Source organism: Zonotrichia albicollis, chromosome 4, assembly GCF_047830755.1.
Source record: "Zonotrichia albicollis isolate bZonAlb1 chromosome 4, bZonAlb1.hap1, whole genome shotgun sequence".
Classification (NCBI taxonomy): domain Eukaryota; kingdom Metazoa; phylum Chordata; class Aves; order Passeriformes; family Passerellidae; genus Zonotrichia; species Zonotrichia albicollis.
The window spans coordinates 19,035,346-19,056,321 of record NC_133822.1 but is presented as its reverse complement, the minus strand read 5'-3'; the positions used below and the strand labels follow the sequence as shown (position 1 = coordinate 19,056,321).

Genomic DNA, 20,976 nt, shown 5'->3' with positions numbered 1-20,976 from the left:
TAGATTTGGCAGGCAGGCAAACAGGTCTGCAAAGACATATCAAAGGCTTGTGTTTCACATGGAGCCATTCTCAGCAGTTGTAGCATGTAGGGCATGTGTAAAAGCACTTCCAACAGCATGGTCAGCCTGCCACAATTGCAACCTGAGTCACAGCATTTGCCCTATCCCTTTTGGGTATTTTTTCCTTTCCTTGAGGAAAGAAGAGCACATAGGAGGCTTCTCTTCTGCTGGCCCTCCCTGCTTGCTTCTTGTTGCAAGCTCAGCTATTCTGTACCACTGGATTGGAGCTGAATACTTGCTCCAGGAATTGGTGTTAACTGGCACAGCACTTGGGATCAACTGCTCAGAATTTCCAGCAGTAAATTTCCATGCCAGAGGTAACCGTCGGAATCCCTTTATGTTTAGTGTGGGTTTTTTGAGGTGTGCGGTTCTGACTCCTCACACCTGAGGACACCTGCCTGTCTTGAAGCATCTGAGCAGCCCTGTTGATTTCTACTAAATCAGAGTTCTTCCCTTTTTGAGGTACACATGTGTATTTTCAGAGCCTGTGTGCACAGCTGGAATGGGCCACCATAAATCCCTGTCACAAGAGGTGTCATTTTCCAGAGCCTAACATTATCTGCTCAGAAATACTGATAACTTTGGGCTGTACAAGTAGAAAAAAAAAATTCTGCTGTGATTAAGAAAGCCAGAGAATTACATTATTTATCATCCTTTCCATGTATTCAATGTGGTAATTAAATTACCAACAAGGAACTGGGGAAAAACTTCCTGAGACATGTTCAGGCACCTGCAGGAATCTGCCAGCCAAGTGCCTGCTGTGGAGGTGGAAAATTCATCTTTTCTGTGGTTACAGCTTTCATGCTCTCTTCCATAGTAAAATTAAGGCAGCTCAGCATTACTGTAGTTTGGTTTGAAGTCCTGGCTGCTGGAGAATTTACTGAAAAAACCAAGCAAAACCTCCCCAGAAAAACTAAACCACCCTCAAAAAACCAAGAAGCCTTTCATAAGAAAAAAAGAGGGGAAAATAAAGGGAAAACCACTGACTTTGAAGGGTCACCTGGGTACAATGAGGAGCTGAAGTGCTGTTAAAGAAACAGCTTTAACTTCCTCCACATGCTGCATTTCAAAGTTGAATTTTGGGGGGGTCTTATTTAATTTTGGGGACTGGCAAACTCATTGTCCTGCTGCTGGTAGCACACAGCACCTGAGCCACTTGACCAGCCCCATTAAATCTGGACAAACACCTGGCAAGGCAGAGCTCCTGCTGAGAGCAGCTTGCAGTTCAAAAAAACCGATATTCATTCAAGGATATAGCTACTACAAAGTGGTCTTCATCAAGGAGAGAATTTATGATGAATAAACACAAATGTAACTGTTTTTTGGAACTTGGAAAAACTGAGTTTGGTAGTAGTTGCTAGTTTTTTCCCTGCAAATCTTTCTTTCAGCTTTGAGAGTAGGAGGAAACATATTCTTCCCATGCCTTTATTGCTTGATAGTTTCTTCTGAGAAGACTATTTTTGCATAACATTAAGCATTTGTCAGCAAATTTTTCCATAAAAGGCAGCCTCTTTATACTCAGTGCAAATTTACGTATTCTTTTAAGTCTGTTTTGGCTGTGTTTCTGCTACCATTCAAGGCAAAGTGAAGGGAGGGGGACTAGGTTAGGGGCTGGTACATCCAAATAAAAGTACATTTTTTTTCTATTTACAGCTCTCCTCAGTGGGGTTAGTATTGATGGCAGAGCTCCTCTGTTCCTCACCAGAAGCTTTTTACTTCTCAGGGATCCAAGCCATGTTTCTCACACCATTTTATAGCAGCATCAGAGCTCTGAGGATGTTGAAAACCCCACACCCCCATGGGCCAGGGTTTTTGTTTTAGACCATGGTCTGTGAGTCTTGTCCTGCTGAGGCCCCTGTCAGGTGTGATTCCTGCTTTGGGATCAGCTGATTATCCCCTTCCATTGGGCAGCAAGGGCTCCTTGTTACATGACAAACCTTTGATGGACTAGCTGCCACCTGGACCCTCTCTTCCTTCCTGACCTCTGGCTCATGATGAATTCTTTCATCCTGTTTGGGGCTATTCCTATTCTTCAGGAATAGCCCCAAATCTCTGTCCCATTCAGGTCCTCCTGCCTCTGGGGCTTTTCAGGGCTGGCCTGCCACCTCTGTAGCAAGTCCCTACAGGCCCCAGACCTGAGGGCACTGATTGACCTAATGAGCCTGACCAGCATGACCCTGCTGGTGATGCTCCACACACCATTTCAGCAATATTTCAATATTTCAGCACAGGAGAGATTGTCTGTAACTCAACTGCAGCTGTGTCGAGGTTTGGGTTCCCTCAATCCTGATTTCCACCCATGAAATGATGCCCTGCTCTTGTTTCCTCCCTGTGGGCTCATGTGCTGGCCACTTGATCCTAATCCTGACCTGTGTCTTGCTGTCAGACCTGCATTATAATCCAGACTCTGGGGTGGACCTGGCTGCAGTTTCTACTTCTGTTTTGCTTGAAAGGTCCTGGACTGGAGTGGTGCTGCCCTGCTGGCTCTGTTGTCTCCTTCTCTCTGGCCCTGATAAGCAGTATCAGATCCAAGTTTAAGCACCTTGTGGCTTAAAAACATTTTTTAGTGGCCAGGTATTGTTGCAAATTGGGCCCAGCCCGGGAATAATGTGCTCTGACTCCGTGATTTCAGAAGGCTGAGCAAATGTTTTATTAAGCTATATTATATATAATATATATGTATATAATAATATATTACATATAGTTGTGTATAATGTATGCATATAATTATATTGCTATATATATGTATATAACTATATACATTATATATAGTTATATATGTATATATATAATATATAACTATATATAATATATAACTATAATATATTTTTTATATAATATATATTTTATATAATTATATACACATGTAATATATATAATTATATACATTATGTAGTTATAGATAATGTCTATAATTATATACATTATATATAATATATATTATATGCTTTATTAAGCTATATTATAGTACACTAATACTATGCTATACTAAAGAAAAACCTGTGACTGTCTTCAGACAGTCATGACACAGCTTTGACCTAATTGGTCAATCAATCCAAACAAACATCACAGGTGTCCAATTAACAAATCACTTTGGGTAAATAATCTCCATAACACATTCCACATGTGCCAAACAACAGGAGCAGCAAGTAGAGATAAGAACTGTTTTCTCTTCTTCTCTGAGCTTCTCTCTGCCCTCCCCTGGAAAAAATCTGGGAGAGAGAATTATGTCTCTCTCTGTTCAGAGAATGTTAATATCACAGCCAGGTCTTGTGTTTGTGGAGGAGGAGGAAAGAAAGCTGAGCACAGGCCTGAGCTCTGTTCAGGTCTAGTTCTACTGGCAGGCAGACTTTGGGAGATAACACATCCTGGAATGGTTGTGTGTTCCTCCTCTTGCTGTGAGGATTCAGTTGGGATGGGTTAGTTCTGTCCTTTTTCCATCCTCTCAGCATGGTTTCCTTATCCCCAAATCCACACACTTGGTTCACACCTGTCTCCTGATACTTCATTAATTACTTTCCCCTTCCATTTTTTTTTTCTCATGATTTTTGGAGAAAAAAAAGTGCACTAAAACAGATGTTTCTTCCTGGTGTAGGTAACAGTCACAACAATTGGCTATGGAGATAAAGTTCCCCAGACATGGATTGGAAAGACAATAGCTTCCTGCTTCTCAGTGTTTGCCATCTCCTTCTTTGCCCTGCCAGCTGTAAGTGGAACTTGAATCTCTTCATTACAGGTGTGTGAATGCCTCTGGCTCCTGTAACCTCTGGATCACAGCAATAAACATGTGCTGTTTATTCAAGCTACCCAATTCTGCTGTTGATCTGCTCAATTTCAGATTTGTTGGAATAAATAGAACTCTGACAGTGCAGACATTTGAAAATTCATTTTATAAAGTCTTTTATTAAATGTCTGTTTATTCCAGGTGCGAAGTACTTTATTTAGGTATGTGAAGCTATATACATTTCTGAATAGTAATTTCGTTATTTTGTTAGGGTATTCTGGGGTCTGGTTTTGCCCTGAAAGTACAGCAGAAGCAACGTCAGAAGCATTTCAATAGACAAATCCCAGCTGCAGCTTCCCTAATTCAGGTAAGGCCACAATAGTAAAATACTAAAATAGTTTATTGGAGAGAGAGTATGGCCTGGAAGTTCAAGTGCAAAGAATCATCATTTCTAAATTTATTATGGATCTATAACTTGTGTTTAGCCACTTTGCCATTTTGATCCAGATCAGTAAGTAGAGAAAATGAGATAATTGCCTCTCCCTTTCTGGAAGCTGTGCAATAGCTGATATTCACAGGCATAGTGACACTAACTGGATGCAGTGAGTATATGTAGCAAAATACTAAAAGAAAAAAAAAAAAATCTTCTCTATAATAAGTTCCTTTTCATGTTCTTTTAGGACCTGTGCATCTGCCAAATCCTGATGTGATGAATGTACAAACACATTAAAAAAACCACACCTGTTTTTAGAAAAATCTCCCAGTGTAACATTCCATATGATAATATAAAGAATTAAGTAGCAGAGTGCACAAACATTCATTGTGGCACAGTGGCAGAAAAAAGAAAACACAGCATTCAGTGGGGGATTCACTTTAATGGAGATGGAGTTTGATTTACTTGGGGTTCTTTTTGCTGTGGGTAGAATTTGATCCCAGCTCATGGGGGGAGCACACTGAAGATCTCTGTGTGATGTGTGTCCTGGAGCAAATTGCATCCACCATGCTTGTACTTTATCAGGAGTGGTGTTTACCTGAGGGCTTTGTTGTCAGTTGGATGTTTTACAAAATTTTCCATGCAGGATCCCAGTGGCTGCTCCTGCACTGAGGTTCTTTGGGTACCTTTTCAGACCCTGTGGCGCTGCTATGCAGCAGAGAAATCCTGCACCTCCACGGCCACCTGGAAGATCTATGTGACAGCTCCCGTGCAGAGTCCCAAAAAGTCTCCAGCGCCACCTAGTCCCGGCCTGAGAAAACAGGTGACAGCACTGGCAGGGCTGCCTCTCTGTTTGCTTTTCATTTTAAATTATAATTAACTTGCCAAAAACTTTGTGAAGGGCCTGAGCTGTTTGGACACCTGAAATACGTTTATTTTCCTTGTACCACAGCTCGATTCGTTTTGTTTTCCTTAAAGTATTTTTAAGCAAAAAATATCTTCTAACTGAATTTGCCTTGTTGGTCAGACAGGTACCCACTCTCCATTGTTTTATCCCCTTTGGAGTCTCCTACTTTCTAAAAGCACAAGGCAATGGTGCCACTTTCCCATTCTGCATTCATTTTTCAAGGTAGTTCATATCAGAAGAAGGAGCAAGCCAGTTTAAAAATTTATCTTCAGGCTTAACATGAGGCTGAGAGCAGTTTTAGAAGTATTTTGATGCATGTCACTGCATCCACACTAATACCTATTTCTACTATTTTCCCCCATCTAATTTTGAACGTGCATTTGTTTAACTGCTGCAGAGCTGAGCAGAATAAGGAATTCCAAAAGTCTGAATGCAGACCATAATAAAGTAAGAATTGGCTTAACTTTAGATCCAGTAGCTTTGTCCCATATATGAATATCTTGACCCTGCATCTCTTTCTGTTGTTCCAAAACTTCATTTTTCATTTTAAAGTACCAGTTATAGTGTGTTTATTAGGCTGTCTTTAGGCTTCTAAAATCAGGAGAACTGTTTGGAGGCAGGAGGAAGCATTTCTCCTCTTCTGATGTGCCTAATTAAATTTTGCCTTTTTGGAAAAAGGTGAAGTTTTCTTTAGTTGACTATGCTGCACAGGGCCTAGTTCATAGTTCCAAGTCTAGGGTAATGTTGAATTTAAGCTTCAGAAAGATATTCCTGACAAGGTGATATATGCTGAAGTCATTAGAATTTTCTATGCCTTGAGTTTTGGTCGCAATTTGAGAAATTTTACTAATGGCCTGATTTTTCAGAATGTTCTAGCTGCCCTCTGAGAATCAATTTCTTACCAAGCTTTAGTTCATAATTCAGAATCAGACACTTTAAAACCATAAACAAAGGCTGACAGCATCTTCTGAGACCATTCCATTCCTCCTCTCACAGGCCAGAAGATACAGGAGAAAAGGGAAGCTGGGATGTGGGAATGGCTCTGCACCTGTAATAAACCCAGGAGAAAATTTCTTGTCTGTTCCTCAGATCACTTATGATCACATTGATGAGCAAGAGGACAAAAAGGACGTGTCCTTCTACATTGGTGAACCCAAAGGTAACTTACTTATGCTCAGTTTATCATTTCTCAAGAGACAAAGGTAAAAGGAGTTGATGTGATCAAGGGAAGAGTTCTACGAAAAAACAATTCTAAGCTAATCAGTAAATCAAAATGTCTTCAATCAAGGATGGTTGCATAACAAAAATAGGGAGACACAAATGAAAGGAAGCCTTTATTTATATGGTGTGAATATCAAAAGAGCTTTCTTTATTCACCATCAATTAAGATTCATTGTTCATTCTTGTTTTTTGAAGAATTTCAGAAGTGGATGGGAAGCTTCCTCAGGTCTATCCCACCCTTTAACTTTACCTCCTTTTATCTCCTTCTGAAAAAAGGAAAGATAAACCAGGAAAAATATTTCTGCTTTTTTTACAGCCCCCTCTTAAACATTGTGCAAATTTTGATAAGAAAAAAATAACTATTTTTATGCCCACATGGACTAAGATATTTTGATAAGTGGGTTTCTTTTTCTCTTCTTTAATTTAAAATATTGTGTTTATATAAGCAATGGTTATATTTCAATATGGAAGCTGTCTGAATTTCACTGCTGAGGTAACATACTTGCTTTGTCTGTAAAATCCTTTCTTTAAAATTAAGTTTGTAATGGAAATATGAATGTTATAATGTCACTAAAGCTGTGTTCTCTCAATGGTCATAGTTAATCTGAGCCAAGCTCTGTGCCATAGGAAAGAGAGGGATGAGACGAGCCTGTATCTGTTTCTGCCTGACAGGAAAACAAAAGAATTTTCCCCACTTTTTCTGAAAATATTTTCTTCTTGTTCTTTTTCTATAGCTGGTTGAATTTATTCTTATTCTGAGAGACAGCTATGCATATTATTCCCTTTCTAATTAAACTTGGTCTATTTTTCGTTTTCTTTCACCTTTTGCCTTAGCCAGTGTCAGGGTTAAATCACACTCAATTTGGTTTTCCTGATTCATTCCTTCTGTTGCAAAGCTTCCAGGAATGTAGCTGGCAAACTGAATTTCTCAATTGACTGAACATTCTTGACACCTCTCAAAAGTTTAGGCCTGATTTCTCTCAGTGAAGTTCTCCTTGCCAGAATTAATAGATTTCTATTCCTGGGGAGTGGAAGTACTAGGCTCCAAGCCTGTAAATGGAGCATTTTTTTCCTGTCAAAAAAGCTGAAAGCAGAAAAGGCAGAGAGGCTCATCATTCAAAAAAGGTAATTGAAAGGGGCCATGCCAGCTTTTATTTGAGTGTTGCTGTAGTGGAATATTTTATTCATTGCTGGTGGGGGCTGGATATTTTGCAGATGATGGCAAACTGCAAGGTTAAATCAGATCCCTTTTCTAGATCTAGAGGAGCAGAGCTGCTGCCCCTAAACCATCCCTCTTTGCTGCCCCAAACCAGCTCTTTGATGCTCTGCTCAGGTGTGAGAGAGGGATTGTAGGAAAGCCTAAATTAAATGCCTGTCAGGAGCAGGACACACAGTAACAGTCCCACTGATAAAATTCCTTGTTTGGGGCAGAAATAGATAGAAATGTAATTCAAGTATCCTTGAAAAAGGAGATATTTGCCTTAATTCAGCAGTGGCATTATGTGAACACACCTTTTCTCCTGGAAATATAAAATTTTCCTAATTGTTCATGTATCCACATCCACCCATCTTACTCTTGGCTTGCTCAAACCTTGCTTAGGAGGCAGATCTTCCCAAGCTGGGCAAAAATGGTTTCTTTTATTTCTATGGAAAACTTTGAAGAAAAGGGGAACCTTACACAATAGAGATGATCAACATTAAGGTTTCTGAGAGGTTTCTGTGTATGTGGAACAAAAAACCCCATGTATTGAATAGTGCATAAATGAGAAACAAGACCTTTGTTCACCAAAAATGGTAGAGTTTTGAAACAAAAGCTTGAGAACCAACAAGAAAAATTACTCCTGACCTCTGCACTGTGCATGGGTTTCTGGGTGTGACTGATGAAAAATTATCTGTAGCACTCAGAATTTGTTCATCCTTACAGAAAGGGGAAGGCCAAAAGTCTTCCACAATAATAGTTTCCTTGTTGGAAATCAAACCTCTCAAAATGAAGCTATTTAGGAAGAAATTAATAAGCAAAAACTAAAACAAACATAGAGATTTGGGAAGTTCTAGAAAATAAATGTGATGCTGAGTCATAGAATAGCATTGCATGGAAGGGGTTGGATTGGAAGGATCAAAGAATCTTGGAATTATTTGGATTGGAAGGAATCTTAAAGATCATCCAGTCTCATGGCCATGGGCAGGGACACCTTCCACTATCCCAGGTTGCTCCAAGCCCTGCCCAATCTGGTCTTGGATGGGGCAGCCACAGCTTCTCTGGGCACCCTGTGCCAGGGCCTCACCAACCCCACAGGGAAAAATTTCTTCCTATTATCTAATTTAGTTACATCCTCTTTTAGTTTCAAGCCATTCCCCTTGTCCTGTCACTGTTTGCTCACGTAAAAAGTCCCTCTGTGGTGTTTTCACAAAGTACCTTTAGGAGCTGGAGGGATATAATGAGATCTGCCCACAGCCTTCTCTTCTTCAGGCTGAGCAATCCCATTCTCTCTCAGCCTGTCTGCACAGCAGAGGTGCTCCAGCCCTTGGAGCATCTTTGTGGCTCTCTAGTGCAGTATTTTTATTTTTTTCATGGATGTCTGTTCAGGGTGTATGATTTAATATTTTCATGCAGGGATTTAAAACCCTCAGTCATTTCATCCTTACCTGAGATTATATCCATAAGTGTTCTCTGTATTCCTGAAACTAATATTTACGTGTACTTTTGCCCATCCTTGTACCTACTCCTCTGCAGTAGGGTCTGTTATCAGGATGACAAGACATGTGCAAGCCCTCTGACATCTTAATATATTCCTGTAAGGTTTAAAGAAGCCACTCAAGTATGAAGATTGTAGTTAATTAGAAGAGCAAGAGTGTCAGGTCACAGAAACCTATCCATGTAGAAGGAAAACAGCATTTTGGTGTAACTGGAATTTTCTAGATGCATTTTGAGTTTTCTCTTTAAATATTACCTATTCACCCCAATGCATCCTTCACAAAATGAGCCAAATGGCTGTTTCATGGTGCTTTTTATTAGGGAGGGAAAAAAATAATACAAATTTGAAAGTTTTTAGACCTTGAAGGTCAGCCTCCTGGGACAGCTCCAGCAGATGGAATGTATTATTCTCTGTCAGCTGTTGTAGTTTGTATACACAACTCATTATTGTTAGATTTGTCAAAGTCACAGGACTCTCATTGTGATAAATTTCTGCTGGGCTAAAAATAAAACTCCCTGTTTATCATAGTGCTTTTCTGTTTGATTTTTGGAGTTTCTTGTGTGCTGATGTTTAAAGCAAAACTGCACAAAAGCAAATTTTTATCAGGAGAAGGGGGGATATTTCAGCTTTCTCTGACCCCTTTACCTTTGTTGTCTCTCTCATTTACAATGTGCAGTAGTGTTGATGTTGATTTATTCTGTCTGTAATACCAGTTTGGATGCTGACATTCCAGCATCCACCTGTCTGGAAGTGAGCTGGTTTTTCCCAGAGACTTGTTGCATTTCCCAGTGGGAAAAGGGGCTGCTTTTCCTTACTGGTGTAGATGGATTACAGTCTGCAGTACATATAAAGCAGCAAACATTTTAAGTGAAGTGGATTCAGAGAGTCCAGTGCTGACAAGCTGAGAGAAAGGTGAGAAAAAACATGTGGCCAAAATTACCAGAATAAAGCAAACACCAAAGCTTTTGAGAGTCTGCATAACTGTCAGCCTGAAAATCAGAAATATAAAGGCATGCACCAAATCAGCATGAGAAAGTATCCAGATACCAGGCTTCTGACAAATGTCATGCTTTTAAGAAGGTGGGTTTAGCAGTGAGAATTTGTGGTCAGTGCAGAGCTGTTCTATGTCCCCATTTGTCTGTCAGTTCAGGGCTTGTACTGATGGTTCTTGCTCATGTGGGAGAACTATGGAAACGCCTCTCTACCAGCAAGTTTTCAGTCTTTGCTGGTTCAGCCCTGCCTGCCCTGAGTGAGAACTTGCAGTGAATTCTGTGGTCTATCTCTCGTGGCCAAAGATGATGACAGCACTGGGAGTGGGGATGGGGCGAGGGGAGGTGCAGGAGGAGAACAACTCTACTCTGCCAAACCCACTCGTTCTTCTGATTAAATCTGGCAGCTTTTGAGGCTTAAACATTTATTTTTGCTCTGCATTTATTCAACTCCCTGTTGTGCCTGGTATAAGGGTTTGGGTCAGTGGTCACATCAGATTTGAGCAGGGACTTTGTACCAGATGTTCCCAGAGACCAGGGCAGTGCTGTGTGAGGGAAGGTGTTTGCAGCTGCCCAGGCTTTTTCTAGACATCATCAGCACAGCAGTGGGGAGAAAATGAGTTGAAAAGTAAAAATATCTATGCATACCCCAGCCATAGGTGTTTTCTTGCCAAAGTTAGTATTTCAGATAACTGTGAAAACATCAAAAGATGTAGAAAATTGGAGAAGTAAATAACTTGTCTTTGAGTCAACATATTGACTGATAATGACACAGAAGCCGCTTCTTAAAATGAGATTACAATTTATCAGGTCAATTTATAAAGTTTTTGGTAAGTTTTTTCACAGTACTGATGCAGCCCTGATAATTTGTACTCTGGGATCCAGAACATACATGGTCTTGCTGTGTGAGGCTCAGGGCAAGAGAAGGAAGGAAGCAAATCCAAAACCCTGTCATAAAAATCTACTCTTGAAGATAAAGTCAGTATTTGGGTTTCTCTTTTGATATATTTGAGGAATCAGCAGAATCTTCTCACTAAATGCAGGCCCTTGTGGGGTTTTCATGACCTGTCTAATGGAAGAACCTATTGACTTAGCCAGCCTTGGGAAAAAAGGGAGAAATGAAATAAGGTTTTTCAAGAATGGAAAGTCAGAGTGAATAGATAAGGTATGGTAGAAAGTAGGTTGAAAGTTATTTTCTGTTCTGTATCAAAAAGGGTAAACATATTATAAAAGTAAGAACTAGAATTTAGCGCTAGAATAACTGAAATCTTCACCTAATTAGTCTAGATCTCATTGTTACAAAAGAGACTCAAATGTAATGGTTGGGTTTTATTTTTCTTAATAATTAAAAAGCTGCAACTATAGCAGTAATTCAATTAGAACTGTTAAACTTGCTTTTAAAATTCTGCCTGTTAGGCTGGTATTTATGCTCATTTAGTTCCTGGGTATAATTTGCTGCAGAAGGAAGAGGGGAAGTACACAATGACTTGTTGAAATCTCATGTCCTTAACAGGGAGGAATATGATGTTTGTGGTGACAGTTTCTCCTTTTGCCCCTGGGATCGACTTGGGATCACTTACAAATGTTTCCTAACACCCTTTGACGTATTTCCTCATTGCTGTGCAGCTCCAGGTTTCATCAGAATTTACCATCTTAGGTGTGTGAAATAGAATTTCTTTGTTCTGTTACACTTACCACCAGTTTTGTCCTGTTTCTGGTCTGCTTTTTATTTTCACTGACCATTAGTGAATTGTTTATAGCTGTGGGGTCTCCAGTGCCAAGCCTGTGCCCCATCTCTTATCTCCTGCCTGTGCTCACACGCTGCATCCTGTGTTTCCACTTCTCAAGGCCTCTGATATTCTGCCCAGCCTGTATTTCTGTAAACTCTGTCATTATTTGGTTGTAAATGTCTCGTCCTACTAAAATAACTGCTGCAGATATGAAGCCGTGGTTGTGCAACACAAAGATAAACAGAAGTAAAACAAGATACAGACACCTGCCCAATTAGAGAAATTGCTGCCACAGCTAAATCAGGGTCAGGTCAGGGAAGGTCTGAACAGATCAGCCAGAGAAGCCTCATCCCTCAGGTCCTGCAAGTTTAACAGCAGTGCTAATCCAGCATAGAATGACCTGGGAAATGTGGGACCTCTGGAGTGAATTCACATGAATATCGCAGTCTGCAACTGTTCCAAAACTTAGGAAAAATGAAAATAATATGGGTAAATTCTGAGCTTTTTCTGAATGGCCTAAGCTTGAGATGGAAATCTTTGCAGAATGAAAGTTTGGCCCAGTTATCAACTGTGAAGTGTAAATACAGTAATGGTGTCAGGAAACAGTTGATATTTTTTTCTGTCCCCTGAAAATTAACAGTGAATGTGCTAAAATTGACACTACAAATTGTGTCACTTGCTGTTACTTGGAAAATTACTAAATGAGGAGCAAATAACTTAAAATAAGTGAACGGACTGGAAAAGATGCACAGGTTAGGTGGGTTTATTTCTCAGGGCTTGCAAAGCAAACAGCTGAGGAGCCAGGGAGTGATCAAAAGGAACCTGAGAGCCACTGACAGGAGGCTGCTGAGATGCAGGATGAGGATTTAAAATAGAAAATTTCTGTCCAGCTGGAACCACCTACATTTGCTTTGCATTCCAGGGTAAAAAGTAGATGTCTGTAATCTCAATAGAGATTCTTATATATAAGGGTGTATAAATACCTAAATCTAACCAGGCAGATTTGTAATTAGATGGAAGTGTAAATATTTAGCTCTAAACAGATATCTGGTCTAATTTGATTTTTTGTGCAATATGTGTTAATATACAATCCAAATCAAAGTGTAGGCTGACACAGTCTAAATAGATACAAAAGTGTAAACACAGAAGTGTAAATTGAGATAAGGCTGAATAGATATGAGATGCAGTTGCAAATTCATATGTATGTTAATGTGTGTGTGTCTAAATGGATTTAAGACAAAGTAAATCTAAGTAAAAATAGGTAGGACACATGAAATATAGCTCTTCTCTATGTGTAGGTAGCTGTGTGTGAAAATGTAAATTACTCTGTTAGACAAGGGTCTTAAAAAGAAAGAAAAGGGTGTTTTGAGAGAGAACCACCCTCTAAATATCTTTTTTGTGTCCCTTCCCTTTACTTCAAGTGCAGGGCTGGGGCTGTGGTCAGGGGAGGGGAAATGGGATTGCTTTGAGCCCATTCCTGATGGGCTGGGGCAGCCCCAGGTGTGGCCGATGAGGGTGGGAATGGGACAGGGACAGCCCCAGGTGTGAGGATGATGCTGATATATTCAATTTTGGAACTTGGCTCCAAGGGAAGTAGGAATTTAAGGAAAAATAAAACTAAAAAAAGCAAACAAACAAGAAAACCCCAAACAAAAACCACAAAAAGCACCCCCAATCTAACCAGTCAGTAGGAGGGAAATAAGTAACAGGGAACATGAACTGGTAATGAGCAATCATGTCAGATCAAGTGGGTTTTGTTTTTTCTCTGGTGTGGCAATGTGCATTTTAAGCAGGAGATAAGCAGAAGACAATTTTAATTCTGATTTTAGTCACCTTTTCCTGTCTCATCTCTGTGTGTCCATAACAATAGGACCTGGATTATAGCCTAGAGAGCTGGTGAAGGCTCCTGTGCAGTGGCTGAAAACTTGCTGGAATATGATACTTCACAAAACATTTACCAGAGGGTTGCTGTTGAAATGACAAATACACTTAGCACCCGAGGCAGAAATCTCTCTATTAAATAAACCCATCAGGGCTCCAAGCTGTGGATTAGGGAGGAATTTTTATTAAATATGCAATTGGGACTGACACAGAAGTGGCTGAGAGCACTCTGGAAGGGAGCTTTCCCCAGGGTGGGGATGCTCCTGCAGTGTCTTCCCCCTTAATCCTGGATCAGGAATTCCCTGCAGTGATCTGTCCCCACACTTTGGATATCCAGCAGCTCCTTGGCCTGATCTCCAGTCTGTTAACCAGCTGCTTATGGGATGTGATCCCACAGTGTGGAAAAAATGAGTCCCTGACTTGTGGTCCTGAGGGATGTGTTGGGCTCCCAGCCCTGCCTGGGATCAGGTGGCCCAAACCATTTTGGGGAAGCAAGAACAGCCTTGGAGAGAGTAGGAAAAAAGGGAAATTGGGATTTGAGGTTTCCCTCTTTATGAAGGAAACCTACTTAAGGCTGTGAATTTTCTAATTAGTTAACTTACTTTGATATTAAAAATCATCCTGCAGATTGTGTAGCAGGGAATGGGGAGCTGGTATACAAATTAAGGTTGTCTGGGAAAACAGTCTCTGGAACATGAAATGGAAATCTTTGCAGGTTATCTAGGAGAGGCTTTGGTTAAAAATCTTAGTCTTTCTGCAGAATTGGGGTGTTGGAATTTTATAGATAGCTATTGATACCTGCTTTTAGCTGTATTTTCTGTTAAATTAACCCTTAAAAGCACTGATAAGGATGTGCTACACAGTTCGGATTTTTCTCACTATGACCACTTAAGAATTCCATCTTTTTGTTCAGGGAGGCAGCAACAGTGTCACTCCAGTGTGGAAATGGAACATTGTGGTTTAAAGTACCAAAACCCAACCTTCAAACTGCAGTAATTTAATTTCAGACTGCAAGGCACATATCCATGCAATGCAGTGGATGAGAGAAGGGAAGCAGGGAGAGGGGGGAATCCCAATTTGGACCAGTGGTGACACACATACAACTTTATGCTGTAGGCTGTGAGACTTATTGCAGCTCCCTGGTGACTGCATGGAAGTGAAGGCATTTTTGAGCCAATATGGAGCCTTTCTACTGAAGGTGAGAAGCAGGTACTTCTTAATGGGAGTAAGGATCACTTACTGCATTTCTGCCCCTTTTTTGTGTGTACTGGTTTTGTAAAAAAGCCCAGAATTGTCAGCTTCTGTCTCCAACCCTTTTCCACAAAATAAATTGGTTAAAAGCGAGGATCTAAGGCAGTGATAAAGGCTCCAGCACATCTTGGAGATTCCATCTCTGCTGGAATCCTTGTGTTGGTGTTGAGGCTCATCCCGTGCTGAGGAGGGAGGGCTGAATTCCTGGATTCTGTTACCGATTCTGGGGGTGACCTCGGGCAGACAATTAACTCACTGTGCTTGGGTTGCATCATCTGTTCCATGAATGTAAGTCTTGTCTCTGTCATGGAGATTTTGTGAGTCCTAATTGTTTATGAAGTGTTTTTAGACTGACGCAGCATTATAGAAGTGGAGAATGCAATTAGTCAATGCAGGATTAAATGTGGGCCTGCACAGTTGTTTATCCTCAGCATAAACAAGGAGGAGTGGTAATCACGGATAGCAGCTTTTGCAAGAAAAGCTGATTTTTGCATCAAATGTAGGGAATGCTCTGTGGGGAAAATCTGTTATTTAATCTAAAATGTAAAGCTACTTTTTAGCCACAAAAATTTGGTGTTTTTTCTGATGGAAATGGCAAAACATTATTGTAGAAGATGAGGCCATCATGTATAAAAAATGACAGCCTTTTAAACTGGTTTTACTTGGGTGGTGGAGTAGTACATGTAGTTTTACTACTCCTTAAAATATACTTTTCCTCCAAGTGAATTAATGCCTTGAAAATCATGTATTTTGCTTACTTCTGTTGTATGTCAGCTGGGAATGCTTAAAAGATTCTATAATTGGAATCAAAATAAACACTGGTTCTTTGGAGGGGGCTGTGTCCATATATAATAACCATTAGTTGAAAAATAGAGAAGAAAAAGCTGAGTGTTCCATTTATTTTGGTTTTGCTCCCTGTTGAAGTAGCCAGGTGTAGCCACTTCTAAGCAATTTTACTTTGCTTGATGTGTCTCTTTGCACAGCAAGCCCTCTGCAGTCACAGACAGTGCTTGGAAGTAATTTTGATATTAGGCGTGCGTGCTGTTCTTCCCAGACCTCCCCAACCACAACTCCATGGGAATATTTGCCTTGGAAAGAATTTAGAAGTTCTGTGCTTTGAAAATGCTTCCTTGCCCCGCTCAGCATAAATGCTGGGATGGAAAATCTGACCTGTCAGTTTGCTTAAGGACACACACAAAATGTCTTTATTTCAGTTTAATCCCATCAGGTGTGGAAATAAAACCTCTGAATGGCTGAGGATAAATAGGAGAGAAGCCTAAGTAAAGCTTTGTGTCAACCTCTATGCATGGTAAAAAAGTGTTTCTGCCCTGTTTGAAGTGATGGGTCACAAAGGTGATAGCAGTGTTGCATTGAGCCATGGCCTTGTTTAGTGACACCTTAATTATTTCTTTAGTTCCACTTTGACTTCAGCAGACAGCAGTGTGTGCAGTGAGAGGGGCTGTGGTTTGAGATGTACATCACTTGGGTATTTAAAAAGAATACTTGTTTGTTTTTATTTTTGAGCTTTTTCCTTTCAATTTTTGTCTGCATAAAACCTGATGGACTAGAGGGGGAAAGAGTTCATTGCTCTGGAGGGTGCTCACAGTCTCTGTAAATCATGAAAACTCAGGGGAAAAAAGGTGCTGCACCCAGTGTCTGCCAGTTAGAGTCACTCAGAACTCCGAGCGGATTTTTCATGACTATGGCAAAAAAGAAAAGCAGCTGCTTGTCATTTGCTTAACCTTGCTGGGGCTGAATTTAATCAGTAGAAAACATCTGGAACTGATTCCCCTTCAATTTTGGAGTGTCCAGTAATCTGCTGTGTACATACAACTGGTGCACCTTTAGCATTGGGATACTTGGCTAAATCATGTTTTGCAATACTGTTATCTTTTGGAAAGAGAAAAGGAAACAACAGTAATTTCCTAATGAGCAAATATTTGCAGTGTTCTGTATAGCTTGCATCGTTGGCTGATTTTGTGCAGCTGTTGTATAAAATCTATTGATCAGAGTTAATAAATTTCCAAGTGAGTAATACTGTTTATTTGTATTGATTAAAATTGGGCCAAATTCTGAGCTGTTTAGCATTGCTTGACTATAACTGATGAAACACTTTGACCTTGTTACTTTTTTGACAGAATGCAATGTCAAATTATGAATAAATTTTTGAGGCTGTAAAAAGCTTCAGCCAATTATCTAGGAGTGGTTTTGGTTAAAAGTCTTAGGCTTTCCTGCAGAATTGGGGTGTTGGACTTTTATGGATTGCTGTTGATACCTGCTTTTAGCTGAATTTTCTGTTAAATAAAACTCAAGACTGACTTGGACAGTAATACTGATAGAATGGAAACCATTGTTAAAGAGCCACTCAGAGGAAGAGACATGGAAGAATAACATGTATTTAGGCAATGTTTTGTGTTGACAATGCATTCCTTCTTTACTAGGGAAGCTGGAAAAACTCTATTTTTTTTTCAAACATCAATCATATTCACTTGCAAAAGGACATATTTTTAACAGAACCACTTTGGAAACCATGAGTAACTGTCTCTGGAAAAAGCTTTCTTAGAGAGGAGAACTTTGCATTGAGTATCCCAGGTGACCTGGCCATAATTTCTATGGGAATTTCTTTGGGATAAAGCCCACAGAAGTGGGGGAGGTTGATGAATTTCTGGGATACCCCTTTCTCCCTCCTTTACCCTCTCTTTTAGGGAGTTTTCCTACTTTCCCTTCCATGCTGATATGGGTAAAACTCCTTTATGGCACCTCCTATTTTGTGTTATGGAAAGAATATAGGTGTGGTTAGTTCTACCAAACACAACAGAAAGTAGCTAGCTTGGGAATATAAAGCAGTGCTGATGGCTTTTAAAACAGTGCATTATTTTAATTAGATCCTATTTTTTGTCTTTTTCTTCTGTAATAGTGATAATCCAGCATAAAGGAAAAAAAAAGGCTCCTGGATTTTTCTTTCCATCATTCTTGCTGACATGGACTTAATGTCTCCTGTAAAAGGAGAAGAATATTTTTTTTCCCCTTTGGGTAAGGTGAATTATGAGGAGAACATCTGTAACACCATTCTGATAACTAATTCCTGGAATTCTGGCTTGTACACAGCCTTGTCCTGGATCTGCCTCATGAGTATGTAAACTGCAGCCATGCTCTGACCCTTTGGGTCTGTTTGTGTTCCTTTAACTCTTATACTGTTCTGAGCTCTCAGAACTTGATTCCAGTTGTAAAAAAACCCCAACAAAACTTAAGCAGCACAATGCCAGTGTTTGCTGCTGGTGGCTTTTTCATGCTGTTTTTAATGGGGTGAATCAGACCATGGCAATGGGATATCCAGAGCTGGTTGTACTAACCCAATTAAAATCCTTTCATGTCAGGTTGACCTGGGTCTATCCAAGATTAGGTTGTGCTAAATGAGCTGTCCTGGACCAAGGGCAGCCCAAGATAAAGCCTACAAGTTTCTCTTGCTGTTTATGTGAAGGGCTCAGGTTGGCTCCTGTGCCTATAACCTTGTAAAAGACTGAGGACAGAGAGTGTGCACTGGATTTTTTGTGCATGCAGGGGTCCAGCAGCTGAAGGCTTTATAATACAATACAATTTGAAAATCCTGATGAGCAGAAGGCATGCAAAAAATACACTCAAGCCTGCCTGACCATGATAAAGTGTGTTAAATAGGGTCTTGTTGCTTTTCTGGTTTGGATATTTTTCTCCTGGAGGAATGGGATCTCTGGACGTTCTGTGGTTGCACTGTTTCTAGTGAGGTAAGATCACATTGACAGCACAGTTAAGTCTGTTCAGAGGTCAGATGAGCAAAGTCACTTTTAGCTGCTAGAGATCTACTTGGGTGAGGTCAATGGCTTTTGTGGGGTTTCTGCCTGGTGAAGACCTCAACTTTCATTATTTGCTGTCATCTTCTGAAGTCTCCTTAAAGGATTAACAGTGTTCTGTGCTGGATAAATTAATGCATTAGTGTCTGCCAGTCTTGGATGTGAACTGGTAAAAGTCGAAAGAACCTGGGCTGAAATACTTCTGGATTTCTCTTATAATTGGAGAGGCAATATAAGTTGGAGTCAGTTAAGGGGCTGTTTCAGTAGTAATTTCTAATAAAAAAAATAAAATTGAGCAAGCTAATTTCTAACTTTTTGAAATAATTTAATTCAGAATAAGGCTTTTTAAGGAGTTCTGATGCTCCCTTCTGCTTTCTCTTTCGTTTCCACATCTCCCCTCTCAGCACCGAGTGGGGTTTTAGTGTGTTGCCATTTCCTAGGGGGCAGTGACACACCCAGAGTCTTCCCTTTTCCTCCCTGCATTTTGCTGCTGCTGTGCCTGGGCCAGGCTGTTTTTCTCTGCACAAGATGGAATTGTCAGGGATTTTTCCAGTGTTTATCTTGTTAACTTCTCTGCCAGCTGTCTGAAGAAATTGTGCTGGGGGAGATAGAGCATTGAGGAGGAGATTCTGTGCCATGCAAGCAAACCCCATCATCATGTTTGCAAAACCAGAAATGGTCAGAACTTTACACCCACCAAGTGTTCCAGCCACTTTTAACTCCCACCCCATTTAAATCTGGCTCTCACATGGGGAAAGAGCCTTATCCAAATGTGGATAAGGGAACACTAAAGAATTTATAGCAAAGGCTCATGAAGCACCAGTTTGGGGGACATCTGAGAGGTGTCCCCAGTAGCAAAACATAGTGCTCTGAATAAGGAAATAACTGCAAATTAGCATCAGTGGAAAGGAAGGAGGAGGTGGGGAACAAGGCATTAATTTCTCCCTATTGATCCAAAACCAAATCTCTCAAATTCTGTGTGAAGCCAGCACTGTGTTTGTCCTGTCCTTGAGCATCTGCTCTGCGCCTCAGCTGCAGACAGGGCAGTGCATGAAACAGCTCTTTATCCTGGTCTGTTGTTATCTGATATTAGGCCAATCCAGCTGGGGTTTTTCTGTCTCAGCAGTGGTACATACCCTCCTGGGATGGCTTGTGCTCTGCATCTGGGTGGCCATGGAATCCTACTACCCCCTAAATACACCTACCAAAAAAGATAGACGCACATCTGTAATGAATTATCATTCTGTCCACATTTAATAGATGAAGTGAAATTGTTGTTTCAAGTCACTACTGAATGATTACTTGAGAAGTCTTAAATATTCATTTTGCTGGACAAGAAGCAGCTCAATCTTGAGCGATCTCTTATTTCAGATACAAATGGATTTGTTGGCTTACTTAAAACAGCAACTTAACAATTTTCTGTGAGCTATTACAATCTAAAAAGAAAAATATCCAAGTGCTCCAACAAAGATATTCTAGATAAATTTTTATTCCAGTTATAATTATAGTAGATATTATAGGACAAGAGGGAGCTTGGAACTCTCTGCTTGGATGCTCTACCTGAATTATGACATTGAGTGGTATCTGAATCTTTAATGCCACAGAAAATGGAAGGGAATATTGTGCAAGGGGTTTCCTCCTAACAGATAGCAGAGCATCTTTGGTTGGTCAGTGACACAAAGCAGATTGTCCTCAAAACATTCGCAAATTCTGTTGTCTTGGCAATGTGCCTGAAAAAATTAATGTTGGATGTTGGTTAGAAAATGAATGGATTTGGATGGATGGATAAGAAACCAAATGGCACTTTTTTTTTTTTTTTTTTTGATAAAATAAAGTGTTTGGTTGGAAATCAAGATGGTGTCATGAAGTTGGGTTTTCCCCTCATGGCTCTGTTAGGGTTCAACAACTGTAATGGTGTGTTTATATAAAAATGAGAATTATGAGTGTGATAAATATTAATAGCACTAAGAATGAGAATTGGGCCCTGTTACTTTAACACATAGCAAAGATGATTTTGTGTTTCACTCCTCAGTAAGGTGGTTTAAAGAAGCTTGGATAGAACTAAAGCCTTGTAATGGGGCTTATGGGGTAAGAAAACACTCATCTGTTGTAATTTTTCCAATATGTCCTTTCCCTGAAGATGCTGATCTCAGTCAAGTCACTCCTGAAATTCAGCATTCATCCAGATGAATGCTCTTGAAATCTGGCATTGATGAAACTTCTCTACCCTCCTTGTGGAGGCCCCTTGGAGGAGGGA

At 40.2% G+C, this 20,976-nt stretch overlaps 1 protein-coding gene across 1 annotated transcript in view; it reads left to right on the top strand.

Annotated features, from left to right (window-relative positions):
- The window catches only part of LOC102070633 (potassium voltage-gated channel subfamily KQT member 1), a 402,199-nt gene that overhangs the window by 37,293 nt on the left and 343,930 nt on the right, over positions 1-20,976 (top strand). Inside the window, exons 7-10 of the mRNA XM_074539001.1 lie at positions 3,656-3,766; positions 4,056-4,151; positions 4,912-5,040; positions 6,121-6,283. Of these exons, the coding sequence (XP_074395102.1) occupies positions 3,656-3,766; positions 4,056-4,151; positions 4,912-5,040; positions 6,121-6,283 (499 nt within the window). The remainder of the gene's footprint in view (positions 1-3,655; positions 3,767-4,055; positions 4,152-4,911; positions 5,041-6,120; positions 6,284-20,976) is intronic.